The sequence below is a fragment of the Pyrus communis genome, chromosome 10 (genome assembly GCF_041283825.1).
Source record: "Pyrus communis isolate YQ-2024b chromosome 10, ASM4128382v1, whole genome shotgun sequence".
NCBI classification, from domain to species: Eukaryota; Viridiplantae; Streptophyta; class Magnoliopsida; order Rosales; family Rosaceae; genus Pyrus; species Pyrus communis.
Window position 1 is genome coordinate 19,402,031 of NC_142574.1, and position 27,607 is coordinate 19,429,637.

General features: G+C 37.1%; 6 protein-coding genes across 9 annotated transcripts; 2 read left to right on the top strand and 4 right to left on the bottom strand.

The window, feature by feature from the left end:
• Positions 1 to 683: 683 nt before the first annotated feature.
• On the bottom strand, positions 684 to 1,698 carry LOC137728705 (uncharacterized). The gene has a single exon (XM_088677104.1). The coding sequence runs from the start codon at positions 1,568 to 1,570 to the stop codon at positions 1,142 to 1,144; it is 429 nt and encodes a 142-aa protein (XP_088533230.1). The 5' UTR covers positions 1,571 to 1,698; the 3' UTR covers positions 684 to 1,141.
• Positions 1,699 to 3,513: 1,815 nt separating this feature from the next.
• Positions 3,514 to 8,218, top strand: LOC137728704 (CMP-sialic acid transporter 2). Its single transcript, XM_068467447.2, has 14 exons — positions 3,514 to 4,757; positions 4,843 to 4,922; positions 5,019 to 5,130; positions 5,239 to 5,318; positions 5,489 to 5,564; positions 5,661 to 5,761; positions 5,869 to 5,940; positions 6,322 to 6,370; positions 6,464 to 6,505; positions 6,674 to 6,795; positions 6,910 to 6,969; positions 7,078 to 7,126; positions 7,491 to 7,585; positions 7,958 to 8,218. Exons 1-14 carry the CDS (start codon positions 4,731 to 4,733, stop codon positions 8,004 to 8,006), a joined length of 1,014 nt encoding a protein of 337 aa, XP_068323548.1. The 5' UTR covers positions 3,514 to 4,730; the 3' UTR covers positions 8,007 to 8,218.
• A 2,452-nt stretch (positions 8,219 to 10,670) lies between these two features.
• Positions 10,671 to 12,227, top strand: LOC137727874 (cysteine protease XCP1). Its single transcript, XM_068466711.2, has 4 exons — positions 10,671 to 11,182; positions 11,343 to 11,578; positions 11,664 to 11,804; positions 11,891 to 12,227. The coding sequence occupies exons 1-4, from the start codon at positions 10,717 to 10,719 to the stop codon at positions 12,104 to 12,106; spliced, it is 1,059 nt and encodes a 352-aa protein (XP_068322812.2). The 5' UTR covers positions 10,671 to 10,716; the 3' UTR covers positions 12,107 to 12,227.
• Positions 12,228 to 12,445: 218 nt separating this feature from the next.
• On the bottom strand, positions 12,446 to 15,419 carry LOC137727873 (damage-control phosphatase At2g17340). The gene is made up of 12 exons (XM_068466710.2): positions 15,091 to 15,419; positions 14,934 to 14,999; positions 14,784 to 14,850; positions 14,596 to 14,664; positions 14,354 to 14,494; positions 14,016 to 14,144; positions 13,822 to 13,908; positions 13,516 to 13,590; positions 13,348 to 13,425; positions 13,152 to 13,229; positions 12,897 to 12,959; positions 12,446 to 12,784 (listed from the first exon to the last, which is right to left on the bottom strand). The coding sequence occupies exons 1-12, from the start codon at positions 15,258 to 15,260 to the stop codon at positions 12,701 to 12,703; spliced, it is 1,107 nt and encodes a 368-aa protein (XP_068322811.2). The 5' UTR covers positions 15,261 to 15,419; the 3' UTR covers positions 12,446 to 12,700.
• A 2,237-nt stretch (positions 15,420 to 17,656) lies between these two features.
• Positions 17,657 to 19,067, bottom strand: LOC137729810 (beta-mannosyltransferase-like protein). The gene is made up of 2 exons (XM_068468848.2): positions 18,684 to 19,067; positions 17,657 to 18,234 (listed from the first exon to the last, which is right to left on the bottom strand). Exons 1-2 carry the CDS (start codon positions 18,861 to 18,863, stop codon positions 18,061 to 18,063), a joined length of 354 nt encoding a protein of 117 aa, XP_068324949.1. The 5' UTR covers positions 18,864 to 19,067; the 3' UTR covers positions 17,657 to 18,060.
• Positions 19,068 to 19,821: 754 nt separating this feature from the next.
• On the bottom strand, positions 19,822 to 23,748 carry LOC137729314 (uncharacterized). Of its 4 annotated transcripts, none has more exons than XR_015952281.1 (6): positions 23,072 to 23,748; positions 22,103 to 22,365; positions 21,179 to 21,316; positions 20,388 to 20,627; positions 20,025 to 20,250; positions 19,822 to 19,966 (listed from the first exon to the last, which is right to left on the bottom strand). XR_015952281.1 is itself a non-coding variant. In XM_068468228.2 (5 exons), the coding sequence occupies exons 1-5, from the start codon at positions 23,643 to 23,645 to the stop codon at positions 20,137 to 20,139; spliced, it is 1,329 nt and encodes a 442-aa protein (XP_068324329.2). In that variant the 5' UTR covers positions 23,646 to 23,748; the 3' UTR covers positions 19,937 to 20,136. The 4 variants fall into 4 exon arrangements, 2 of the variants coding, with proteins under 2 accessions (XP_068324329.2, XP_068324328.2); XR_015952280.1 differs by having other exon boundaries at positions 20,388 to 20,636; positions 23,072 to 23,729; XM_068468228.2 differs by having other exon boundaries at positions 19,937 to 20,250.
• Positions 23,749 to 27,607: the final 3,859 nt, after the last annotated feature.

Consider the following 27,607-nt stretch of genomic DNA (forward strand, 5'->3'; position numbering starts at 1 on the left):
TTCCATCACGCTCGCTTGCATTCATACCAAATAATGCACCGCGTCGGTTCAACATTTTAAGAATGCTTTATAATTTGTCAGTACGTTCTGCTAGCAACAATTATATTAGCATATAACGACAGTTGGTTCTTTTGTAAAACGCGTACGTTTGTTTCATAACCCAACTGTCCATTGGCAGTGCCCATCCTGACCATATTGCTTTGTTTTTGGAATTTATTCTGACCAATTACCAAAGAAACAAAAAAGAATCTTAAAAAGGTGGTCCATTGATAAAAGAAACAGAAACGAAATGTAAACTTAGACGTTTTAAATTTCGATCACTACAAATGCAGAAACATTTGTAATATGAGTGGTTTCGAATTTATTTTAAGATATTGTATCCTATGAAGGACTGGACTGTAGAGATTCTCTACAATTTTTTTTTTTTTTTTTTTTTTTTTTTTAAAAAGAGCAAACTTGAGTCCAAAGGCACGCATCCCACGTCTTAGATCTACCAATATTGGAATTGACTTTTCATCACATAAGATCCTAACTTTCTTAATACACAAGATTAAGAGATAATGATTGAATTAAGCAAGATCTCAAGGAGGAAGAAGAAGAAAGAACAGCTAATTTATAAATAATTCATTTACTATAAATTAACTAGCACATAAATTAACACTTACAAATAATAGGAGAGAATCTGCAAAAATAATTTATTCGTAAATAAAAAAAATTAAAATAATAACATGATATTTAGCATTTACTAATCAATAAAATGGTCTCTAATTTTATGATGATAAGCAGCAACCTCTGCAATCTCCATTGTTGGATCAAACCACGTCTGCCTTTGCCAACCACTCCTTCAACTTTCCACAAATTGCAGAGAACCCTCAGACCACCATTAATTTTTCAACCCGACCCCTCTATAACAACAATCCCACATGACACAAAGATAAGAACATCAAAAAACAGCAACATAGTCTAATTACATTGGTACAAATGATCTTCGTGTTTGGAACAACAACAAAGATTAACATTAGCAAGTAGTACTTTTTGATGATCTGCTATCGAATTTTTGTACCGTCGAATCTCTTATTAATTCCACAAAGGACCCAACTTTCTTGATTAATTTCAAAAACCAACACTTACCCATGAAATCTCAGCCGTAAACTTTCTTGGTTTTGGTCCTCCCATCGTCAAAATTGTACCTGTAAGTTTGTGGCAGGCTTCCGACATCAGAGCCCACGAGTTTCTTGAGCTCCGACCGGACTTTGTAGAACACATGCCTCCAGCTTCCTCTGTTGTCGGATCCAAGCACTTTGGTTTCTTCCTCGTTCATCTCCAGATCCTGGGCAAAAATGGGTTTTCTGGACATGATCCATGCCCAGCTCTGGACCCACCATTTTCTAATGGATCCTCCGGCGTACTCTCCCATGGCGGAAACCGATTTCGACCGGCTTAGTGCCCATGAGGTTGCAGGTGAAGAGATGGGCTGGAGCTTCAGGGACAGAGACGACAGCCGCCTGCGCAGCCCGGGCTGATCTGTTAATTGTTCCTGAGAAACTGGAAGTGAATGATTTGGGGGCATTTTTCTGAGAATTCGAGCACTGAGAAAATGGAGAAAACCAGAGGAGGATGAGGAGGAAATGTGGTTTGTGGGGGGTTTTGTTTGTGTGTTATTTTGAAGGTCATGTGTGTGGGGTGGTGAAATATAGCGTTCACAGCTCCATCTCACAGGCTGTTCTTATTCGTGATGTGTGGGGCCACGGTGGGGGTGGTGGGGTCCATGGAGTTTCTTTTCAATTTGGATTTCTTCTCTTCTCTCTGCATTTTACAGCCTTTTCGTTCTCCTCCTGTGATGGGGGACAGGGTGTGTGGGGGAGTTTCTCAGCATTGTTGGGAGATTTTATTAATATTTTTTTCTTGATAATTTAAGGACTTAATTTAGGGTTTAAGTCCAAAATAATGTTCTTAAATAGGGTGAAATCATGCCTTGTTCCTTTAATTTAGACTTGTTTTTGGCAAATATAATAAGCATTTTGTTTACAGCTTGTCAAGAATTAGGAGAACCAACTACTCTAATTAGAGAGATTATTAGGAATCGAATATAAATACAAGTATCTGTATCTTTTGATCACACTATTAAAAGTGAGAATCCACTACATAAGTCTACTTGACTCACAATAAGTCCAACGTGCGATATAATTGAAGTGAATTCGTAATACCAAGTTCTGCCATGTCACATGTTTTGTGTTCGAGAATGGATCACATCATCTCTACAACAACTGTTACAAAATGATCAGATTCTTGTATTTTAATTTCACCCCACCTCATGAGTTGTCTTTATCAAACAACTCTACTTAAATTTCCATCCTCACATTCTTACCATGCATGACTAAGCAACCATTTTTCATCTTTCAATTTCTTGATTTTTTTTTTTTATAGGTCAAAATTCTTGTTGCTTTAGGGTTAAAAAGGATGGATGGGTTGCTGCTTACCCAATCATTGTGATGAGGATGCAGTCATCATTGTAAATATCATAATATACATCGACATCTTAAGTTACTAGAACAAAGAATATAACCCAATATTTTGGCATGAAATGGTTGGTTGACATAAAAACAAACAGAAAAAAAAAAAAAGAATAAAAAAAAGGAGAATAAAACAATAACTTGGGAGTTACAGTAGCAAAAGGCACAGTTTTTAGCAATTTATCACTTTCGTCCCTAAAACGTGGGAGGAGGAGGAGGGACCACCTTTGAGTTGTCGGTTGTAAAGTCTGGATCTGCTGCTTGCAAATTACATGAGTCATTCTCCCATTCATTCCCTCTGTATTTTAACATTGCTTGCAATGTTGTTCAATTACTGATTTAAACATGTTTATTTAAATTTTATTATTATTAAGGGGAGGGGTACGGTTCAAAACTATTACAATAATGAGGAATGTTTCAAACCCGGGATATATGAGTAAAAACTCAACATCATATCCACTAAGATATTGGACCACATGCACTTAAACCTGTTTATTTAATAAGTAGTAACACGCGTCTTACTAACATGACACATGGTATAAAAACATGACAAAGGTTGACATTGTGATTTAAGAAAGATTGCATGTATTCAAAGTTTATATCTAAATTACGGTTGATAGTTTGTGTTAATAGGTTTTGTAGTTGACCGACTCATTTATAATCGTGTTGTGTTCAAGTAAACCCTTTTGTAATCGTTTGATTTTCAAATTAATCATTGTGTCAAGTAAATGAAAACTTATAAATTTATAATGTTAAATGTCTTTCCTTTAGTTCTTAGTCTAACCTTGTATTTACATAGTCAAATTTCACATAGTTACATGCATTTATGTACATTGAGAATTTCATTGTATCGGTATCTCAAGTCAATCACGTATTGTTACCAATATATAATAGACCTGATATACTATTACATTAACATCCTGGTAACATGTATGAGACAAAGAATAATAAAAGTGTAGAATTTGTGTTGTTAATTGCTGGATAAGAGAGAAATAAAAATGAAGAAATTAAAAAGATGTAACATATAAGATTTTGTTTTGTGATCACAAATTGTAGAAATTGAAAAGGATACAAAACATGTGTTTTATTTTATGCACGTACTGGTTTCTTGATAAATGACAAGTAAATTTCAACAAATATTGACACATTTTAAAAGAGCCCTTTAAACTACTGAAAACTATGTGAAAATTAAACAATGAGCTATAAGTTTTCTTCTTCCTCCCTAATTTCTGCTATGTCAGCTGTGTCTCTGAGTCTCTCTCACCTCTCTCTTTCGGGTCCCCAAATGAAATCTTTATGTTCACACCGAATTCCTATTTTCTAATTAGCGTGCAATTTGACATTTGTTTAGTATACTAAATAAATGAGATTTTCAAAGGGGATGCTACTTACCTTCTGCTCTACTTTTTCGGTTCTCATTTTCGTTATACACTTACGCGATGATTGAAATTGTTTAATTTTTACAAAATAGATAATTTAGATTATCATTCAGCATTGTAAGATGAAAATAAGAACCGAGAAAGTAAACTTTAAGGTTATTAACATTTATCTTTTCTCTCTATGTAGGCCGGCTCCTAGGAGAAGATTCACTAGCATCAATCTTTCTCCTATTGTCAGATTCATGAGTACTTAGAGTTCATCCAAACATAGTTATCCTTCATTTGGAAGATTATTCATTCTAGTCCAACCCTCTACCAGACGAGACTATATTAAGTTATCATATTCAAGTCAATTATAACATAAAAAGTGCTACTCTTACCACATATTAGTACCATCTCTCTAATAGAGATGAGACCCGCATATGTTGGTGGACTCTATCTTTATTAAAGAAATGATACAAATGATGGTACAAATATGTGGTAAATGTACTCTAAAAACATTAAACATGTTCTGAATGCATATCGAAGCCTCCTTAGATACATGTAAGCGATTTCCACACCCATATTTTCACTTCACGCACTCTTCTTTATTTATGAATTATCAAAATTCATAAATTAACAGGAGTGTGCGAAACCAAATAACCGATTTCTGTTTCTTATTGGGCTCGGGTCATTTCATTTGCGAGTTCAGACCAAACAGGAAAGAACAGCCTCAAACGACGTCGTCTCGGTCGGTTTTCTTCTTCATTGTGGTTCACTCACTGCAGTGTCCTCCAATGGCTGTGGGGATCTGAAAACCACCAAAATTGGCACAAAGAAAACCAAACAGAGCGTAGCAATGGAGTACAGGAAGCTCAAAGATCAGGTGATTTCCACATAAGTTACCAGATTTCTTGCTATAATCCTCAAATTTTCAACCTTTTTTTATTACCAATTTGATCTAATTGCAGGATCAAGATGAATCTTCAGCCCCCCAAGACCTCGAAAGCTTGCGGGTCAAGCCAGTGGATCTCACCAAGTGGAAGCTCAAGTGTGCCCAATCTTTCTATTTCTTCCAATTAACTCAAATCTTTGGTATTTTTAATTTAATTTAATTTGATAAGTGGTATTGGGTTGATTGGAATAGGTCGGCTGTTACGATAGCTCTGACCGTTTTCACGAGTTCACAAGCAATATTGATTGTGTGGTCGAAGCGGGCTGGGAAGTATGAATACAGTGTCACCACTGCAAATTTCTCGGTGAGTACTGAGGCAGATGAAGCTACAATTTACATTAAAGTTTAGGAATTTATGCTTTGTAATGTGGCTTTTCGCTTGACTTGAAATGGGTTGTGTTTTGGGAATTAGGTGGAGGCTTTGAAGTGTGCAATATCGCTTGCTGCTTTGGCACGAATCTGGAGCAATGAAGGTGTTACTGAAGATAACAGGTTTTTACCTTTTGTATAACTTGTGCACTGTTGCTGAGTTATAGTGATGTTACGGGAGAACTCGATTCTGTTCATTGTATAATGTTTTGGGTATTGATGAATGACTGTAATAGGCGGCGTAAAGGGATTTAAACCCGAAGTTACATGATTGTATTCTGTCTTTGAATTAGGTTGAGTGCAAAGCTGGATGAAGTTATTGTGTACCCCATTCCGGCATTTCTTTACCTAATCAAGAATTTGCTTCAGGTTGGTTGCGGTAGTATGTTTTCTTTTGCATCAGTGTGTTAGGTCTTTTTACTTTCTGAAGTGTGATTTCATCCAGCGCTCATTTGTATGTGGCAGTATTATATCTTTGCGTACGTGGATGCTCCGGGTTATCAAATACTGAAGAACTTCAACATTATCAGTACTGGAATTTTATACAGAATCATACTCAAGAGAAAGTAAGTAAATACGACTAAGCTAAGCTGCCTAGTTTGTGTGCTGCTGTATACTGTTGGCTGAAGATACAGTTCTTATGAGCTTTTGTTTCTACCTGTATTTACTACAGGTTAAGTGAGATTCAATGGGCCGCTTTCATTATACTATGTGCAGGGTGCACTACTGCACAACTGAACCCAAAGTAAGTGTCTTAACTGCCATATTTTTCCATGCAGTAATCTGATTTAATTTATGATGAGTTTGTCTCTCGGCAGACTGCTGTTACTGGTTAGTTGGCTTTTCAATCTCAATAAATCCTATCATGTGATTGATCCATGGTGCATCTCATGTGGATGATAGGGAGTTAATTTTATTGAATTCATGGAGGAACTCAAGTCATAAATATCCTTCATATTTTCTCTAGGTTAAAAAGTTAAACTCGTCTGCCGATATTGTGATTCCTTAGTTATATATGAAAATCAGAGTGTAGAGAACACTGTTCACCGCTTTTTAATTGTTATTTTATAAAAGTTTCTGCTTGAGTTAGTTCAATAAGTTTGTTAAAATGGCATTCTGTTTGCAGATCTGACAGTGTTCTCCAAACTCCATTCCAAGGCTGGGTGATGGCCATTGTGAGTTCTCAAACATTTTGAAAGTCTTAATCTGATTTGTTTATTTTGTTATTTCCCCCCTTTTATAGCTTGCCATGTTTGTTTTTGTAACAGGTGATGGCACTTTTAAGTGGTTTTGCTGGAGTATACACCGAGGTGACTTTTTAAGTAAACAGCTTGTTCTCTGCTTCATGTTTAAAGCATCACAAAATGTGCAAATAGCTTACCCAGCGTACTCAATTTTATCAAAATTTGGGTTTAGATTTGTCACTAATGGCTTTTAAAACATTATGGTTGACTAAATATTCTATATAATATTGGCAGGCCATAATGAAAAAGCGTCCTGCAAGGAATATAAATGTGCAGAACTTCTGGATGTACGTGTTTGGCATGGCCTTCAATGCTGTTGCTATACTGGTTCAAGATTTTGATGCAGTGATGAACAAGTAATTTAATCTCTGTTTTCCATTTCTGATTATTCTCTTTGTTGGGTCTTTTGCTTTACCAGTTATATTTGTCTTCATTGCTAAAATATCCTGCCTTCGAAAATGCGTTTTCAGGGGATTCTTCCACGGATACTCTTTTATTACAGTTCTCATGATTTTCAACCACGCACTCAGGTCGATTATGTATCCTATTTTTCTTATCAAATTATCAATGGCTGTTTGCTTGTTGTGCATATTCCCTATCGTGTTCTATTTGATTACTTATATTTGTTTCCTTTGCAGTGGTATTGCTGTCTCTATGGTTATGAAGTATGCTGATAATATTGTGAAGGTAAGACACGGAATTACAACTTTGATTTTAGGGAAGCATTCACTGAAGTACTTTTACATGCTTCTTTATAATGGCCTATAATTATGCTTAGGCATCCTATTACAAAATTCTTACATTTAATTTGATTTACATACGTATGGAAAGTGGAGGGGTTTACGGGGCTGCTGTCTTTTAAATCATTGTAAATGGCCTACTTGTGTTAACAATATGCATTTTTAAATCATTGTCAATGGCCTACTTGTGTTAACAATATGCATTTCATATATTGTGGGTTTTAAAATTATGAGGCATTTGTTGGAATCACACCTTGAATATTTCCTGGCCTTCTAAGAAAATTCGATCTTAATTTAGCTACTTTCTGCAGGTGTATTCTACTTCAGTGGCAATGCTTCTTACAGCAGTTGTTTCTGTGTTTCTATTTGGCTTTCATCTATCCCTCGCCTTTTTCCTTGGCTCGACGTAAGTTTCCTCTGCTCACATGAAACATCTATGTTCTATACTTTATCGTCAAATAGTTGAGTCCTACAGACCCATTCAATTCTGTCATGTGCCATGCCATATGTATTGGGTTGGGAGTGGCTTGGCCATAATCAACTTGTCAAAAGATATTTTTTACAATTTGGTAGTAGGTGTTTGTATTTTGGTTGATATTCTCGAAACATCAGTTTAGCCATCATGAGAAATATCACTCGAAACATCGTTTTGAGTGGTATTCTCGAAACATCACTGGTCTCAAATAGTTACCATTTTTCACAATAAAAGTAAGGGAAACATCAGTGTAGCCATCATGAGAAAAACAATAGCTGATCTATGCTTCTTTCTTGTTTCCAGCGTTGTCTCGGTTGCGGTTTATCTGCATTCAATTGGGAAGGTTAGGTAATGACGACTTCATTTCGCCATCTCCGCCTAGTTCTACAGTCAGTGTAAAGGATTATGTTACTCAGATATTTTTGTCTTTCTCCATTCAAATTCTCCATACATGTCATGAATACTTATTCAAAATTCAGATTAGATTGACAAGTAACATACTCGTCTCCTGTAATTTGTGTTCAATTCATTCAATATTAGTGGGTTCAAGGTTAGTTTTCCATAGATACTGCAAATTTCTTGTAGAATTTCATCGACCGACATTTGCCTTTAGTTGTGATTGTTGATGAGTTCCATTTGTAAAACGTAACCAATTGACATTTCATCCATCGAATTTCTCGTAGAGTTTCATCGATCGACATTTAAATTAATATTTCAACAAAAATAAGGGTGTAAGAGATCTTCAATCTACTCATGTTCTGGTGTAAATATCTGTGAAATCACTTGTTCTAATTACTTTTGACAGCCACTAGGTTGAAACTTACCATCAAAACAACCAAATTGTATGGATTACAGTTCTGTCCCGTTTGCTCTCTCTCTCTCTCTCTCTCTCTCTCTCTCTGAGAGTTCTTGCCGTTGTGTGAGTGTTCCGTTTCTTCAACCCTTGACGCCAATGACCCTACCCGCGGCCAGGGTCAGTGGCAATCCGCTGCTTTTCCTCTTTCGTTTTCCCTTAGCTTGCATTTCCCCCTGCTGTCCGTTGTGATCTTCCCTGTCCTCCACCCCTTCTTGCCTTAGATTTCACAATCCTCAGCCCTCAATTCCGATCTCCCATTTCTTCCACTCCCTGCTGTCCATCAACCCACTTGGCTCCGTTCTTCCTCCGTCCCACATCAATCTAGATGCAATCTTTGTGGTGCTCTTTGGAGGATGTTGGAGTTTTGTTTTCCTTCACTTTTGGGGCTTTGGTTGGACCGATCTCATGCGTTTGTAGTTTTCGTTTCCTTCACTTTTGTGTTTACCTTGTAGTTGCGCTCTTTTTGTATAAATTTGCTGTGTTGGCGATGAATTTATTTTGTCGAAAAAAGAAAATCAAATTGTACAGTGGTAGGATTCTGCCTCGAATTTTCCTAGTTTGGAAGTTACCCACCAAAATCAAGTCTCATACAGTAAGGTAGACTGCTTTGAATTTTCAATGCGACTCTATGACACTACACAAAAAAGGGAGCATTGGTAACAAGCTTCGGGACATGATTTTATACAATGTGAACTTTTACCGTAAGACGAACCGAAAAGTATCACGAAACTCAAATTCATGTCAATCTGTTATGATTTTACTTTTATACAAACGATAAAATAATATACACCGAACACATCTAAACTATATAGATAAGATTTGAAATTGAATGAAGGGAAGCACATTAACTAACAAACTTGACAGAAGGTTTGTATCTACATTCTACCGTGATTATTAAAACCGTGACTTTGCCTCAAATTTTCATCAGTATCATTTTTAGCCGAAGGAGGGGCAAAGAGCCAAAGGAGGGGCAAAGGACCATGTTCAACCCTATATTCTTGCAAGAAATTATATTTTAATGAAAAGTGTCAAACCATATTTTATACCATCTCCAACTGAGGGGGCCAAAGGGTCATAGGCCAAACATAGCCCCTTGATGAAAAACTCATCTCCAACCCAGGAGGCCAAAGGGCCATAGGCTAAACATAACCCCCTCAATAATTTATTATTTTAATTGAATTAATATGGTTAATTAAATTAAACTACCATATTAAAATAAGGTTTTCGGACATATTTTGAGTGCCACTAGTCGCTAAATGAATAAGCCTTCGGATTTCTTATCTTTATATAATCTCAATAATTTTTCGGATAGTATGGAAATGTGAAAAGTATGTGAGAAATGGTGTAGGAATGGCTTAGGTATTTATAAGAAAACAAATTAAATTTTTTTTTTTTAAATTCATCCAAAAAAAATATATATATATATATCAAATTTCAACGGTAACCTGACGTCAGCTAGCTGGCGTCATGTTGATGCCAGGTAGCCGTTGGAGGGTAAGTGGGCTGGGCTGGAGGGCTGGCTGGTTGACCTGATTTGGGTGTTTTGGCACGGTGGGGTCCACAAGCCCTTTGGCCTAGTCCTCGGTTGGAGACGATTTTTGTGTCCTATTGCCCTTTGACCGGGTTGGTTGGAGATGACCTAACATCTTACCCAAGAAAAAATAGTAGTATTTTTCAAAAATAAAAGAATTACCAAGGTGAAAGCACCTCATGACTTAACTTTAAGGATTGAAGATGGTGTATAATTCAGAAATACACCTAACAATTAGGAAAATAATTGACCAAAAAAAAAAAACAACAATTAGGAAAAGAAGCTCAAAAAAGTTAAAAAGTGTCAAACTCGACTTATGTTGCACTTGGCATTAACGGTTAGCAAGTGAGAAATTTTCTTTTGTATTTCGATAATCAAAATGTTTCTCGCTAATATTAACCATTGTACAGGTACTATCTCTAACTGAGTAAAAAGGGAAAAAGGAACGTAAATCATAGCTTTGTTTAAACAAATGAGCTTGCTTGGGACAAAAGCCTGCCCAAAAGAACCAACCGTAAAGGCTCAGTATTGTAGAAAAAAAAAATCCTACCACTTCACTTGAAAGCAACCTAATCACGAGTATCAAAACACTATATAAATCCACTCCCTCCCCTCCCTCCCTCACATTCATCCATCTCTTCCTCTCTTTACCTCTCTCATTCTCTCGTCGAAAAAATGGCATTTTCGAAGATTTCCCTTCTCGCCTTCCTTGTGCCTCTCTTTCTCGGTTCTGCTCTGGCTCATGAGTTCTCGATCGTGGGATATTCTCCGGAGGACTTGACCTGCATGGACAAGTTCATCATGCTTTTCGAGAAGTGGATATCGAAGCATGGCAAGATTTATGAAAGCATGGAGGAGAAGCTGCATAGGTTTGAGATTTTCAGAGACAACGTGAAGCACATTGATGAGAGGAATAAGAACCTCGACGTCGATAGCTACTGGCTTGGTGTGAATGAGTTTGCTGACTTGAGCCATGAGGAGTTCAAGAGCAAGTACTTGGGTCTCAAGGCTGAGTTCCCCAGAAGGAGAGAGTCCACCGGAGATTTCAATTACCGGGATTTTGATGTAGAGGCATTGCCCAAATCCGTGGACTGGCGAAAGAAAGGAGCTGTAACCTCCATCAAGAACCAAGGTTCATGTGGTATGTGAAATCTCTCTCTCTATCTCTCTCTCTCTTCTTTTTATATGAGCCTAAGAGGATTAGGCGAAATTAGCTCCTCAGTAACAGTCGATGTAGAGTGCCAATTACCCTCTCTCTCTCTCTCTCTAAAAAAAAATGAGTTATGATGATAAAAATGCAGGTAGCTGTTGGGCATTTTCCACTGTTGCTGCAGTTGAGGGCATAAACCAGATAGTCACAGGAAACCTAACATCCCTGTCTGAGCAGCAGCTGATAGATTGCGACAAAGCATTCAACAATGGCTGCAACGGAGGCTTGATGGATTATGCATTTGAGTTCATAATCTCCAACGGTGGGCTCCACAAGGAGGATGATTACCCCTACATTATGGAGGAAGGAACTTGTGAGGGAAAGAAGGTAAAACATATGTTTTCAGATCAAAATTTAGCTATCAGCGGATCATCACTGCTCTTAATCTTACGTTTGATTTTGTTATCTTCAGGCGGAGTCAGACGTAGTGACTATCACCGGGTACCAAGATGTGCCGGAAAACAACGAACAGGCTCTCCTCAAGGCACTGGCAAACCAGCCTCTCAGCGTGGGCATTGAGGCCTCTGGCAGAGATTTCCAGTTCTATAGCGGGGTGAGCTAGTGTCCATATACAGTTCTATTAATGCCTAAAATGCATTAATTATTTACTAATCGAAGGACGAACTGTTGGTTTTTCAGGGGGTTTTCAACGGGCGTTGTGGAACCGAGCTAGATCACGGTGTAGCAGCGGTCGGGTATGGAACTCAGAAGGGGTTAGATTACATCATTGTGAAGAACTCATGGGGGCCAAAGTGGGGAGAAAAGGGATACATAAGGATGAAGAGGAACACAGGGAAACCAGAAGGAATCTGTGGTATTAACAAGATGGCTTCATATCCTACCAAAAAGAAATGATATGTTGAATTGGATGTCCCCTGATGACCGAAAACCATTGTTTTTCCTTTTCTTTCCTTCTGTGTTCTACTTCCACAAGTGATGAATTTTCAATAAAATGGCAAAGAAATTCATGAGAAAATACTACATTTTCCATTGGCCAGTAGAAAGTAGAAAAACTGTATGCATTTGGCAGAAAAAAGTTAAAAAGTGCGAGCGCGTTGTTTGGCCAAAAAAAAAAAAATTAAAGCGCTTCTGAGTAACGGAAGAATTTCCACATATTCATAGTAAAAGCACTTCTATCATGTATATTTTACTCTTTCATGTATCAAATTAAACACAAAATGTTATCAGGTCGACTGAATAAGAACAGAAATTTCTTATTTCATATTGAAACTACAGTACAGAGGTTGATTTTGTGTCACCTGGAAACAATACCATGTATGGGAGAATAATTGTAACCATGCCTAATAGTCGCTAAGATTATTCATCAGGAGAGCTGACTTTTAAAATTCAAACGTATAAGCTCTTGCAGTAGCTAAGACCTATTACTTCACGTACTGAATGACCTGGAATAAATTTGGTTACGAGTACAGGCAACAACAATCAACATAATCAACTCAACAAAACTTCGTTGTATTTGAATACGCAATCATAAAGCCTTCCTCCTAGAAACTGGGCGACCTCCGAATGTTTCACCTGGAACAAAGAAGAGAAGCAAACAGAAGTTGCATAATATTAGTATACTGCAGAAAGAAATGCTTATTAAGTAGTCATTAGAAGCAAACAACATTTGGAATCGAAGCATTACCATCCCAATCTTTAGGGAATCACACTTAAATTGCGCATAAAGATTTGTCTCTATCCCACGACCCTGTCAAAAGCAATTAAGTTATATTAAAACAATGAAGAGTCAAGCTGCATCATCTCAAAATATTCAACAAATCTAATAGAACTTCCAATTATACGTCATTCATGACTTCATCTATGACGATAAGGAATCAGTTCAACATTTAATTTACGAGCCAATGAAAGTAATAATCCAAGAAAGTTTTTAGATTTTTACCATTCCTTCCAAAATAACGAGGTCTGCATCACTTGCCAAGTAGGCTAGCTCCTGTGGCACTCTTGAAAGATCAATAACCTACAAGGAATTGAGAAGCCAATGAGGCTAATGTTATACAACTATAACAATATTCATAGTCCAGCAACGGACTCATAAATTCAATCTGATGACAAACTAAGAATTTCCACCCCCTTACTGGCAAATCATTGCCTGAATTAGCAATCAGAAGCTTTGAAGTATCAACACCTTTGAGAGTTCCGTTCTTGTCCTTCAACTGGTAAATGCCACTCATAATATCAATTTCAAGTGTCAACCAAGATTTTTTTATTTTTGAAAAAGATGACATGTCAACCAAGTCTGTTACCTTTGATATAATCTCAATCAGTTCAGTGTAAGTTACATCATTGATAGAAGGCAAGTCATTAGCTGCCAACACAACCTGCATAATAAGAGGCAGTCATGTGAAAATGCTCAGCAAGGCAACTTATTCACAAAGCATTCATAATAAATTTCATGCCTTTTGTTATTTGGCAGGAAGAAACAAGTTCGGAAAATACATGCTAAAGAATGCAGCTATTTTTCCTAGAGAAAGAGAGGATACTAGAAAAACTTCTGGGGTTTCTACATAAGAACCAGATGCATTGAATATGAACAAGATTTGACAGCAAACCTGTGTCCCACGCCGGAGTAATTCTCTTGCAAATGGTAAAATACCCAAAATAATATCAGCACCAGAATTGTCGACAAATATAACAGCCTGTGAAGTTAAAGAGATAAATGGTTAATACATAAGAAGCATCTACAATGGCATAAATTCTTACAGACTTACAGAAATATTTACTATAACTTAGAAATGCAACTTGCCTTTTTCCAAGATTTCTTGGCCCATTTTAATTTGAAGGCGTCCAAGTCATCGATAACCCAAGGTCGAGGGACAAGGTTTTGACAACTAGCTAAAAAGGACATCCCATCCTTTGAGAAAACTTCTGCAAGCTTCAAGAACATAAAAAAAAGATAAATGTCAAGTAGTTTCCAATGAAGTACTATGAAGATTAGCTTTAGCAACAGGAAGGAGTGTTACAAAAACAATGTATCATGCATATCCTTAAGAATTAGTTGACGCATGTTAAGTTTACTGTCACCAAAACCCAAGTAGTCAAATTTCCAATATTTACTAGTTTTACAACAAGAAAATCACATACCTGTGCAGAACCAAGATCGAATATGTTTCCGGCAAATATTCCTCTAACCAGATTCTCTACCCGCTTGACTTCATCTTCAATAGCATCATTAAGATCCACTACATTCTCAAACAGGGATATGGCCTTGGCATTCTCTTCATCCTGATGCGTTTAATCGCAATTGCAATTCCAAATTCCAAGTCAATCAATTATCTACACAGATGGACTAATAAAGCGTCCAATAACAGTTAAAAAGCACCCACCTTGACTTTCTTGAATATGTCTTGGAATCCCAATTCCCTAAGAACTTGCTCACGAAGTCTGCAAAGAAGCTAGATTTCCCAAACAAATCACAAAAAGTTCAATGCTAAGAACACAACGGCGTTATATCATCACTACTACAACACAACAGAAAGTGAAGAATCAAATCAAATCAAAACTTGGAGCTTACAATGCAATCCGGCGGGCCGCCGTGACTTTCAGGATCCTTCTTCAAGTCCTCAAGTATTTCAGTGTACCTTTCAGGCAAAAACACAAACAGATTGCAGCGCTTCCAAAAACCCAATTCACTCCATCGCAAAACAATCAATAAAATGTGTACCTTTGAGCAAATTTCTCAGCTCTGGCCGTAGCATCAGGGACCGAAGCGTCGGACTCAGCTCGTTTCCTGCCGAAAACCAGTCAAACATTAACGAAAACCGAAGAAATAGGGTTTACGATGGAGGTTGCGATGTTGGGGAGAGGATGAGGATGATTACTTGAAGGAGGGGGTGGAGTTGTAGAAGAGGTCGATCCAGGAGAGCTCAGTCGGCGTGGGCTTGCGGGGGTTGTCGGAGGGGAATCTGTAGGGGATGGTGCAGGCTCTGTAGTTGGATTCGATCGGCGTCATCAGCAGTGGAAATGGCACCATTTCTGATGCGCTCTCCATCTTCTTCTTCTTCTCTTCGAATTTCAACTTCTCGTGATGATTGAAGAGAGCCCCCTTTTATGCAAACTGGGCAAGTGGACAAAAAGTGACAATTCGTGCGTGGGTGGGGATACGAAGCCAAGGGAAAATAACGCACGAGGATATTATAAGGAATCTCCCACTCTTTCCTCTTTATTTTTCGAGGAAATTGTAATAATACTCTCTTAATTTTAATTTAATTAAAATAATAGTTTATCAACTAAAAGTTTATAATTATTAGTTTCTTAACTTATTAAAACGTGTAGCTATGATTCTTTTAGTCAACTCGGTCAGAATTCTGTCAAAACGAGTCATGTTGAAAGGATCATTGCTTCAATTAGTTTAAAGTTGATAAAGTTGAGGGACTATTTTTCCAATTGGGTTAAAGTTGAGGAACCGTTGCTACAATTTTTCCCATTTGATCTTTCATATTTGCCCCTTGATTCAGCTTCACATGCAAGGCACGTGATTCATTTTGACGAAAATTCTAACAAAGTTGACAAAAGGGACTATAGTTGCGCATTTTTATGAGTTAATAGAACAATAGTCATAAATTTTTAATTGAGGAACCATTGCTACAATTTCTATAAACTTTTTTTTCGAAATATGATTTTCGATATCATTTTTTTTTACTACACACCTTTATTTATTTTTATACATTTTTATTTTTGATCTATCACGTTCAAATGTAAAAAATAATTGAATACATATCGAAAGAAAAAGGTGCGTAAATAATTTATCTGTTTATTTGTCACTTTACATAATTATTTGTTCATTCAAACCAGCCAACTCAAATTAATTCGAGCCATCTTGTTTGATTTTTACATTGATAAAGTATAATTCCGAATGAAATCGGACACAAATTGCAACTAGTATGGCCTGATTTGATTTGACTTATTTGAACTCTGTTTGAATCCAACTAAATCATCTATTTTTTTGTAGTGCATGTTTTAAGAAAATAAAAATAACAACATTAAGAAAGAAAAATTTACAAATAACGTGTGACTTTTTTTTTTAAAACGGAAAATAGATGTAAAGTGGTAAATACAACATTAGGTGTCAAAGCGACAGTAGAGTGAAAATCAAGCAAAAAATAGGCAAAATACTCGTTTGTTGTTGTCATATTTTTTGTATAACTTGCTGGTTCTTGTGCCATTGGTGAAATAAAAGTATTTTTGAATAGGATTTTGCTCTCCTAAATGATCCCAAATCTGTTAATATTGCCTGCTTGAAGGATTAGCTTCAGAGGAATATAGTTTCGTCCGCAAAGTCGAATATGATTCTGCACTTGCAGATGCAGTACAATTAGTTTTAAATGAAAAATTGGACAATCACTCTCTGAGAATTTGGTATTGAATTGTCGTGCTCTTATACATTAAAATTGGTCTTGTGAAATTCAATATATTTTACAGTGAAAAGAATTTTGTTATTGATGAATTGACTCGTTTGGGTTTGTCATACCGTTTATGTTTAGTCTTCTTTTAGCTCCTTCTTGTCATCAATTGCTAATTGCAAATAGCTTGAGTCACGTAGTCTCGTGATATTCTTATGTCATATTTCTTTTTCTTTCAGGCTTAAGGCTCATTGTCAACAAAAACAAAATGTCTTAATCCGAGCTCACATAATGAAATATGCAATTTGAAGCCTCAGGTTGAACCAAAATGAAACGTACAGATGAACTAATACAAGGCACGCGTTTAGTCATGTTGATTTCCTCGTGTGAACAACGCAATTAGTGATGTTAAGACACGTGTAATTCACGATTAATATTGTATTTGATTATATAAGATTTTGTTGGTATGCCGTTGACGTGATCATATTGTCGATACTTGATGATATAAAATGTTTGTTTTTTCAACTTGCCAGTCTGTTTCCAATTGAAAAGCTTTTTCTGTTTCTATTTTCTTATGCACTTTATTCTTTTTATGGCAATATTGGAATTTTATTCAACCAATTCATTGAATTCAAGGAAGCCAATTACATCATCTCATCAAGAATTGCTTCCAAAATTGGTGTATGCTTTCATAACCGTATGCACCTTGAGTGTACCCAAACATTTCCTTTTATCCACAAGTATACTAAAACCGAACAAAGTTAGCTTCACGATGATGTGGTTAGGTTAGTTGACCGGAACAACTGCATCTATAAACTAGACTACTCAAGTCCCTGCATTTATACGTTCACCAAACACGAGACAGGACATAACATCGCATACGCAACACAAGTCCTGTCTCGTGCTTCATGTTCTCATTCTGTCATTCATTATCCACGAACGAACTTCTAAACAGAATCATAAATTCTCTTCTTCAAACCGAGACATTTACTAAACATAAACAAAATCACCACCAACGATGAGACCAAAATAGATCCAAACGATGTTTACCAACAAAAACTTGAGCGACGCAATTTGTCTTAAACTATCTTAATCCGAAACAATGTAGGTTGCAACATGTTACAATAAATTACAGAAGAAGTAATTAAACAATCATGCAGCTCAGAACTTTCCAAGTTTACTAAATCATCAGATATGGAGATAGTTTTGAGGTTAAGAAGCAATCATATCAACACTAGCTTGTTTTCAAGAACTGGAACCCTGCTTACTTGGTTAAATCGCAGCAAACGACAAGTCTTGGGGAGTTCATTGCAATGAGATGCCAGGATATACAGAATTGGAGCATTCGTACAAAGAATGAAGTTCGCAAAATGAAGCAAGTAGAAGATCAGATGTAATCGAGGCTATACGGAGTTGCTTCTTTTTTTTTTTCTGCACCCTTCAAATGCCTCATTTCTTTGCCTTTGCAAACCTGAGGCACCGATACTTTTCACCGCTGACAGTGATTTCAAGTGCTCCATCTTGGTTATCTTGATTCGAAGCGGTTCCCATAAGAACGCTCTTCTCTTTCTCAAGGTTTTCTTTCTCTATTTTCAGCCGTGCTTCTTGTCTAGCAATCTCTGCCTGAAACCGAACAACGTTCATAAGGCTAAAACACAAAGCACTGGTAAATCACCTCCATTGAGACTTAAAAGTAAATGTTTGACAGATTAGCAACTACAAAGCACACAATTTGGCATAAACTAGTGACTAAATAGCTCTTCTTAACTAATCACAGAAAAGCTTATGGTCATATGAAAACTGCATAATAAATCAGATATTAACAAGACAAATTGCTGCCCTGCTGCCTCTGCATTTCTGCTGCTAAAAGGGGAAAATTGAACATTACATCCAATTGGGTTCTCAAGTCAAACCAAAAATATGGGAAATTGATATTATAAACAGAAAAAAGAAACCCATGATGTCAAAATTGAATTCAAACGAGAAAATGGGATTGCACTCGAGGTGTTCGACAAAAAGACTGAATGAAAAAATTGGATTGAAGAGAACAAGAATATACTAGGAATAAGAACCTCGCGGCGAGAGAGCTCGGCCTTCCAAGCAGCTTCGCGCTCGGCGACCTCGCGTTCCCGCTCTTCGATGTAGCTCTGCATCTCCCGCTCCTTCATGATTCTGTCTTGGATATCGGCATCCAGAGCTTCCTTGAGCTCCTGGACGAACTTGTCCACCACCACTTTGATTCTCAGAGACATCTCCAATCTCGAATACGCACGAATCTCTGATTTCTAAAACCCTAACACGCTCACTGAATCATCGACGCGGTCTCTTCCTCGGTTTAGGGACGGAGGACGACGGTCCGGCTGGGCGGCGATTGCCGAAGAAGGAGAAAAACAAGGATTTGGAATTTCTTTGGCTGTGAGTTACTGAGTTATGAGGCACTCTCCTAGTCTCCTTCCCTTCGCAACGATTACATAAGGAAAAAAAAAAAAATTATTAGCACTCTAAAAATTTTATTTTGTATTTCAAATTTTTGTCTAATTAGAAAGAAAAATATATTTGTGTTGAGCGTAGAATGCAATTTTTTAAATGCTAATAAAATTTTCAAAAAAATATAAATAAATATTAAACCTGTTTACTTATCCAGGACATGTTTGAATGCTTCTTCTAGGACATTTTTGACTTCTTTGGGACTATTGGATAGTTCAAGAAATGAAACGGTAAAGGTTGATTTTAAGAAATTTTTTTCTTCCGATTTTTACCATTTATTTTTTGGACTGCTCAATAGGAAGACCGAAGAAGTGAAGATTGAATCCTTTTATAGCATGTTTACTTATGCGAGGAGAGCTTCTAATTCTTGAATTTTTAGGCATTAATATGGGTTGTAATATGAATGTCACATACACGTAGTTATTGCTATACACAAGAAAAGTCATAAATTAGAGTTAAATACTCATTTCAACGTATTCCAAGTAAATAAACATATCGTTACTTTCGAGTTTGTTCTGAAGTCTTATTATGTGAGTTTTTTGTCTGGTAGCGTTTCATTATAAACATGTAGAAAATCTATGCCGACTCTAGCGCTTTTATCGAGTTCACAAATAGAATGATAGAGCTTTAGACAATTTGAGATGGAATGCCAAAAGTTTGTATCTTTCAATACCAAGTAAGTTAAACGGCCTGCTTGAATGCCAAGTTCAAACACACATTGAATTGAAGTGGAAGCGTGAAAATACCCTTCAACGGACAAAAAATAACATATATTGGTGGGCCCCGCATGTACCACGTCATGACCTAATGCGGTTATTGTCAAACTATCGACAACACCTGAATGAGCAAATTTTGTAAAGTCGTGGTACTAAATTGATGAAATTAAAAGTACGGGTAAACACGTTCAAAGGATGATACACCAACACATTGTTACATCCAGTATCAAGGCATTTCGTATCTCTCATTATATATTTCAACAGTGCAAAAACACTAGGCATCCTCTCTTGAGAAAAGGAATGAAACATACGTGTTGTGGTATTACAACTCATCTCTGGAAACCGCGCTTCTCCCACCATCAACGTAAGATGCATAGGCCTTGATAATAGATTCGTAAACATCAATTCCTTTCAAGTATTCGTCTTTGTTTAGAAACTACGATAAGGCGAAAAATTGTGAGGGTCAGACTGCGTAGTTGCAGACTAGCTTATAAATAAAAACCACAGAAAGATAAGATTCATAAACACTTAAGGATGCATATGTAACAGAAACATATCAGCCTGTCCATTTACCTCATTATGGTCATGAAGAAGAACAGGAGTGTTAGCCATCGGAGAGAATCCAATTGCTGGCAAGCCCAGATTCCGGAAGTAGCGAGCATCTGTCGAAGCAGGAAAAATTTCTGGCTTACCAAGTTTCCCATTAGCTTTTTTGACAGCATCTTCAAGAAGAGCCCACCAGGGGTTTGAACTATCAGTTGCTGTAAGGATTGGCCTCCCCGCCTTGTCAAGCACAGAAACCTTCTGCTTGAACTGCCCACGCTATGAAGTTATTTAAGCAATTCATATTTCGCTAAAATACATGCGTGCATGAAAATGAGCGCACAAGCTTTCAAAATTTTAAACATTAGGACTTGCGTAGATATAGTAGTCCATACTAGGTAAAGGCAGAAGCTTGAACATTTTAAGAGCTTGAGGGCAAGTTTGGCAGGACAACATATCATAAACAGTTCAAAATTCAACTAGGTAAACCATAAAGACCACTGATGATTTTTCCTGGCAATGCAAGGAGTGACAACACTGGTACGTTTGTAGCTTTGTACCACATACGTGATTGGAAAGGAGGAAAGCTACATCAATTATTTGATCAACCAAGGAGGCTATGAATCACTTATTAGTGAACTGTAACCATTGTATACACTACATCTGTTTCTCAGTACTGCCTATTTATTATTGTATTTAATCGTTAATAGAGGTAGTACTAGTTTGAAGTGTTTATCATACTGATTTATCACATATTACTTAATGTTCTTCAGTATTCAATAATTGTGTATTTCATAAGATAAGATCAATGTGCTAATTACCCTGAATGTCATGTTTCGTGAAGCAGGGGCCCATTCTTCAGCTATCCGTTTCTCCAAGGACTCCTGATCAGCAGTTGGTGGGACCCTAATATCAAAGCCTGCTTCTGCTTCAGATGGCTGCAAATTCATGACAAAACCCTGGACGAGAAAGAGGGAAAGCATTTTTCATCAGAAATTTATTATTATTATAATTGTTATTATGACTGGATGACAAAGGAAAAGAATAGTCCCAACATGATCCGAAGTTATAACATAGAAGATAATTTCCACCTCCAACTTTTGGAAATGTATGTCAATGCTTGCCAAATCAAGCTTAACACTTTACATCCTAAATCTTTCAAGTCAAGCGAGACATGTGCTCATTTCATCACACGCTTATGTCTTAAGTGGTAACTTAACACCTCCTACTACTAAAATGTGTCCCGAATGGAACTTCTACAGCCATTTATGTTTCGTTCATGTGCATGGTGAATCCACAATGCAGTATTACAATCGTAACATAAATTCCTTTGGTCCCTCCAAATTCTAAGAATCCAATCTTTAAATGAATATTCACCACTCACGTATAAGATCAAGTTCCCAAACTTAACTTGATTTTTACCAACCAAACATTAAGGGTGTTGTGCTCCACTAACCCAAGTAGCATAGAGCGTGCACAATACGACTTCAAAAGCGAAAGACATTGCAACATCTTTACCCATCCGATTTAGTTCCATCAAGAACTTAACCGCTTTAATGCCCCACTTGGTTACAAGCCCACGCTACTAGATTAGGCAAACTTAATTTGATTCATTGTAAAAAAAAAAAAAAAAAAAAAAAAAAAATTCAATAAATAAACTCGATTGCACTGAGTAAGAGCTCCATGTAAGCATGTAAGTCAACATCAAATAATGAAGAAGCAAGCAACAGAGTGCGTCAACATACTGTTGGAGTTGGAGTGCCAGCTTTCAAAAACACCATATTAACAGAGACGACCTCACCTTCAGCCTTCAAACCTGCCCTCACCAAATCAAACTGTGAAGCTCGGAACCGCCTCACACTCTCAATGCTTTTCAAGAGATTCTCCATGGCAGTGTTGTCATAGAGCTTAGCCCCATGACCAGGAGCCCCAGTAGCCTTGATCACCAGCCACATGGGACACCTCTCTGCATAGAACGCCCTGTAATTCTCAGTTGGTGAGGCCAGCCCTGTTTTTTTTTTTTTCCCAAGAACACCCATTTACCAAATAGAAAAATCATTAGAAAACAGCAAACCAACACAAATACTTGAAAAGCACTAGTACACCCAATTAACCAAATGAATAACCAGTAACAAATACTTAAAAATCACAGGTAAAATCAGTTGCCCAAATGACATAAACACTAGCAATTAGCAACACAATAACAGATACTGAACAGCACTGATACTGCACAGCACTAGCATGCCCAATTACCCAACCCTATACAATCACTAGAAAATAGCAATCCAGTAACAAAGACTTAAAAAAGCAATTGTATTTACAATTACCCATATGATAAAATCACTAGCAATTAGCTATCCAGTTACAAAACCTTTGAAAGAACTAATATTTTCAATTACCCAGATAACAAAGCCACTAGCAAATAGCAATTCAATGACAAAAACTTAAAAAGCACTAGTGCTTTCAATTACCCAGATGATAAAATCCCTTGTAAATACTAAATAGCAATCTAACAACAAAAACTAGAAAAATACCATTACCCAGATGTTAAAATCTCTAGAAAATAGCAATCCAATAATAAAAACCTTCAAAAGCACCAGTATTTTCAATTACCCGGATGATAATATCACTAGCAAATAGCAAGCAAACGACAAATAATTAACAAGAACTAGTAACAGTGAGCAGAGCAGAATGATACGGTCTGATTAGCGCACCTTCATCAAGCACAATTCCTACGTTCAATCCCTTGAAAACATCAGATTCAGCCAGCTTCTCAGCGCCGTCGTGCCCCCCAATCTCCTCATCAGGCACAAACGACAAGTAAACAGACCTTTTGGGCTTAAACCCAGAAGCCTTGAGCCGCCGAATGGCCTCCAGGTACTGAATCCCAACGCACTTCATGTCCTGGGATCCCCTGGCGTAAACGTCGCCGTTCGGATCCAAGTTGGCCGAGAAAGGTGGGTGGACCCACTTGTCGTGCTCGGCCGGGACGACGTCGGTGTGGGAGTTGAGGAGAACGGAGGGGAGAGAAGGGTCGGAGCCTGGCCATTTGAGGAGGACGAGCGGTTTGCCGGGGACGAACTCGAGAGTCTGGGACTGGAGGGAGAGGGACTCGGCCTCGGAGAGAATGAAATCGGCTGCTTCGCGGTACTGGGGATTAGGGTGGGCTGTGTTGATTTGGAGGTATCGTTGAAACCGTGAGATTATCGGGTGGTCGGATTGTATGGCCGTTGATTTTGATGAGAGCAGTAGCAGTGAGATTATGCAGAGACGAAGACGAAGCTCCATTTTTTTTTTTTCTTTTGTTTTTGTTCGAATGATTGTTTCAGTGACTCGGAGTGGATGATGGGCGAGAGAGAGATTAGAATTTGTCGATTAAGCAATTGATGTGCTATCGTATATTTTTTTTACTTCTCACGTATTCTTTATTAATTTTTATTATTTAATTTTTTTTACATTCATCTTATTCAAGAGTTAAAAATTAATAAAACGTGTGAGAATCTCACGTACTCTTTATTAATTTTTATTATTTGATTTTTTTTTCTATTCATCTGATTCAAGAGTTAAAAATTAATAAAACGTGTGAGAAGTAAAAAAAAGTACGCGGATATTACACTGTTAAACAATTTGGGGAGGAATCGAACGTTCTGCGGAAAGATTCGGTTTTTGGTTGACACGTTTGTTTGATGTTACGTGGGAAACCATTCGCTTCGCGGGCGCCAAAATGCATGAAGGTGTAGATGGACAAAAAATAAAGTTACAGTTGTACTATTTTATAGGGAAAATTAGAATCTTTATCACTTTTTTAATCCTCTTTAGATTAAACATTGATTCTAATACAAAATTTAATTAGGATGCTTAAATAATAGTCGTGACAACATTTTTGTATTTATTTAAATTACATGTTATTATTGTGTTTTTTTTTAATTTAATATATTAATTATTAAATTTCATATATATCCTTTTATGTAGATATATTTATGTACGTGCCTATTCTTTAAGAAACCGGTTCTCCCACGTTTTTTTAATTCAATCCCATCTATGAAAGTCTCTTGCATGTGAAACAAAACTTGCCATTGGATGTGCTGCCTCATTACATTCGTGAGGAGCAAAATGAAAATCTATTGACCTCGGTTGTGTTAAACATTTGATATCACATACCAAGCCTTCAATCAAACCTTCACGTTCATTTCTTTTCTTTTCTTTTCTTTTCAAAATCAAATCCTCCAAATAGAGAACTACATTTCTTAGTTGGCCTACTGTATATATCGATACTAGCCCAATGGCATCGTCCATGTCTAGCTTTTAGTCTAATTTCTTTGTATAATCTCGTTTTGATAAGAGCTAATGACCAGTGAGTATAACTTTGCCCCTATGCAATTAACTTTACATACCAAACGCCCTGAATGATCTAATTTAACATTATATCATGAATCAAACGATCATTATGAGTTAGTGTAACATTAAGTAACATACCAAACTCCTGGTACATTACATACACACTGTATAATGTTTTTTTTTTTTTTTTTCAGACAAATACATTTCAAAAATAAAAAAACTTTACGTACCAAATGCTTGGAATGATCTAATTTAATATTATATCATGAACCAAACGATCATTATGAGTCAGTGTAACATTAAGTAATGTACCAAACTCCTGTTACATTACAAACACATTGTACAACGTTTTTCCAGACAAATACGTTTCAAAAATTACTGAACTTTTATGTACCAAATGCCTGGAATGGTCTAATTTAATATTATCTCATGAACCAAATGATCGTTATGAGTCAGTGTAACATTAAGTAACGTACCAAACTCTTGGTAAATTACAAACACACATTGTATAATGTTTTTCCAGACAGATAAGTTTCAAAAATAAAAAAACTTTACGTACCAAACGCCTTGAATGATCTAATTTAACATTCTATCATGAACCAAATGATAATATAAGTCAGTGTAACATTAAGTAACGTACCAAACTCCTGGTACATTACAAACACACACTGTATAACGTTTTTCCTAACAAATACGTTTCAAAAATAAAAACTTTATGTACCAAACAATTAACATGAGTCAGTATAACATTAAATGACATACCAAACTCTTGGTACATTACAAAGTTGCAGTCCAATAATGTACCAAATTAAAAGTGTTAATTGGTACATTACAAAGTTGCAGTCCAATATGAGTCAGCATAACATTAATAATGTACTAATCATAGCCTTGCTCAGGACCCTCAACTTCTTATGCTAGCTACGTACGTTGCGATGTAACTCCTAGCAAGTTGGATGGATCTGAGATCCAATCAAAGCTCCATATGGGATTCTTAATTCGATTAATACTAAAACCCTAATTAACAATTTGGCTAATACACAACATGCATCGACCCTAATGTCACATCCCGACTCGGGACGGATCACTTCCCGGGCCCGCTCCATCACCGTAGCACAATATTGTCCGCTTTGGGCTTACTATTCCCTCACGATTTTGTTTTTGGGAACTCATGAGCAACTTCTCAGTGGGTCATCCATCATGGGATTGCTCTAGCCCTCTTCTCGCTTAACTTCGGAGTTCCTACGGAACCCGAAGCCAGTGAGCTCCCAAAAGGCCTCGTGCTAGGTAGGGATGAGAATATACATTTAAGGATCACTCCCCTGGGCGATGTGGGATGTCACACTAACGTGTGAATCATGTTTTTTTTTTTTTTAACTCGATAACAGCTTCAGTTATACCTAGATTAATCAAGTTTTCATCTTTTATTTGTTTTCGTTTAATCAAAACCTTCGACTTTGAAAGATAATCAAAATCAATGCACCTAACTAATGATTGAATAAAAATCAGTAACTGGAACCTGAATAGGAAGGTTTCTAAAACTTATGGTACGTTCATAGGAAGGAAGTGCCGTTGGAAAATAAAATTCACTAGAAAAATAACATTATTAATATCCTTAAATTCAAATCCTTCTAATATTCAACAAGTATTCTACTCGGATTAAAACTCTGAGACATAGTTAGCAAGAATCTAGGAAACTTGCGTGCATTTTGGGGTGAAGAAACTGGATACGGCAAAGAGATATGTTAAAGGCTATGGAAAAATATGTAATTTAGGTACACTACAATGGGTTAATTAAAATACACATGGCACCAAGATTGTAGGAGAATGTTTAATCAAATTGTTAAATTGAACAGATGTTTAATCTAAGAAACCTAAAAATAAGGGGTCTATATCAAAACCCCCTACCTTATATTCCTCGTTAGTTGTAATTAAAGGACAAAGATCATTGCCGAATCAGTTTTATGCGGATCTTGTGCATCAATTAATCGTGGCTGTTGAAATTATATCTTGTAGTCATGAGCAAAACATGACACCGACCATTTTACTCACTGTTTCACATCCCTAAATTATCTCTTCCCTTCTCGCCTACGGTGCTTTCTAGCAACATGACTAGATGATTTTTGAAATGGTTGTGGAGCCTAAAATAATCCCAAAAAATTCTAGAGGCGACACATGGACTTTTATTCAAGAAAGACAAGATTGCCCTCAATAAATGGGCAGACTTCTCAAATGCTCCTACACGCAGCTCACATCCCTAGAGGTCCCAGCAACTGAATACGACTGCTACTGCTTACCTGCATTTGGAAAGGAATTAAAGATAAGGATTAATTATCCAAATCCTATCTTTGGTACATTCCCATTTGAAGATTGACTCAAAGAAGCCTCTCGCATTTGTTTCTTGAATTTTCTATTACGTTGAATTTCTCACATGTTGTATCAATTAATTTTTCCTAGGAAAGTTTCTTGATCAATCCCTGGATAAAGGATACAATGGTAGGAAATTTAGAAACTACGACGAACGGAACCCTGTTCGTGCAAAGATTTGGACCAAAGAATGGACACGAGGATATAGCCCCACGACAGAGATCCTCAAGGCTCAACGCGACGATAGGAGGAGCCCCACTGCCGTGGAGCTGAGCCACTACCACCACCACAGTGACCCAGCAGCCACGGCAAGGCCACCAGGCCACGACACCATTTCCATCGCCGCTGCCTTTGCAACGTCGCATCTAACCAAACCCTAAGCAAGAGGCCCAGGTCCATTTCTAAGCCTATGGGCAAGAGGCCCAAAACTTGGTAGCTGCCACAGCAGGCCTAGGGCAGGAGGCCCATGAAGGAAGATTTGTGAAAAACAAGTTCATTTGAGCAACATCAACAACATGCAATTAACAATTAAAAGGCGGAATCATGTT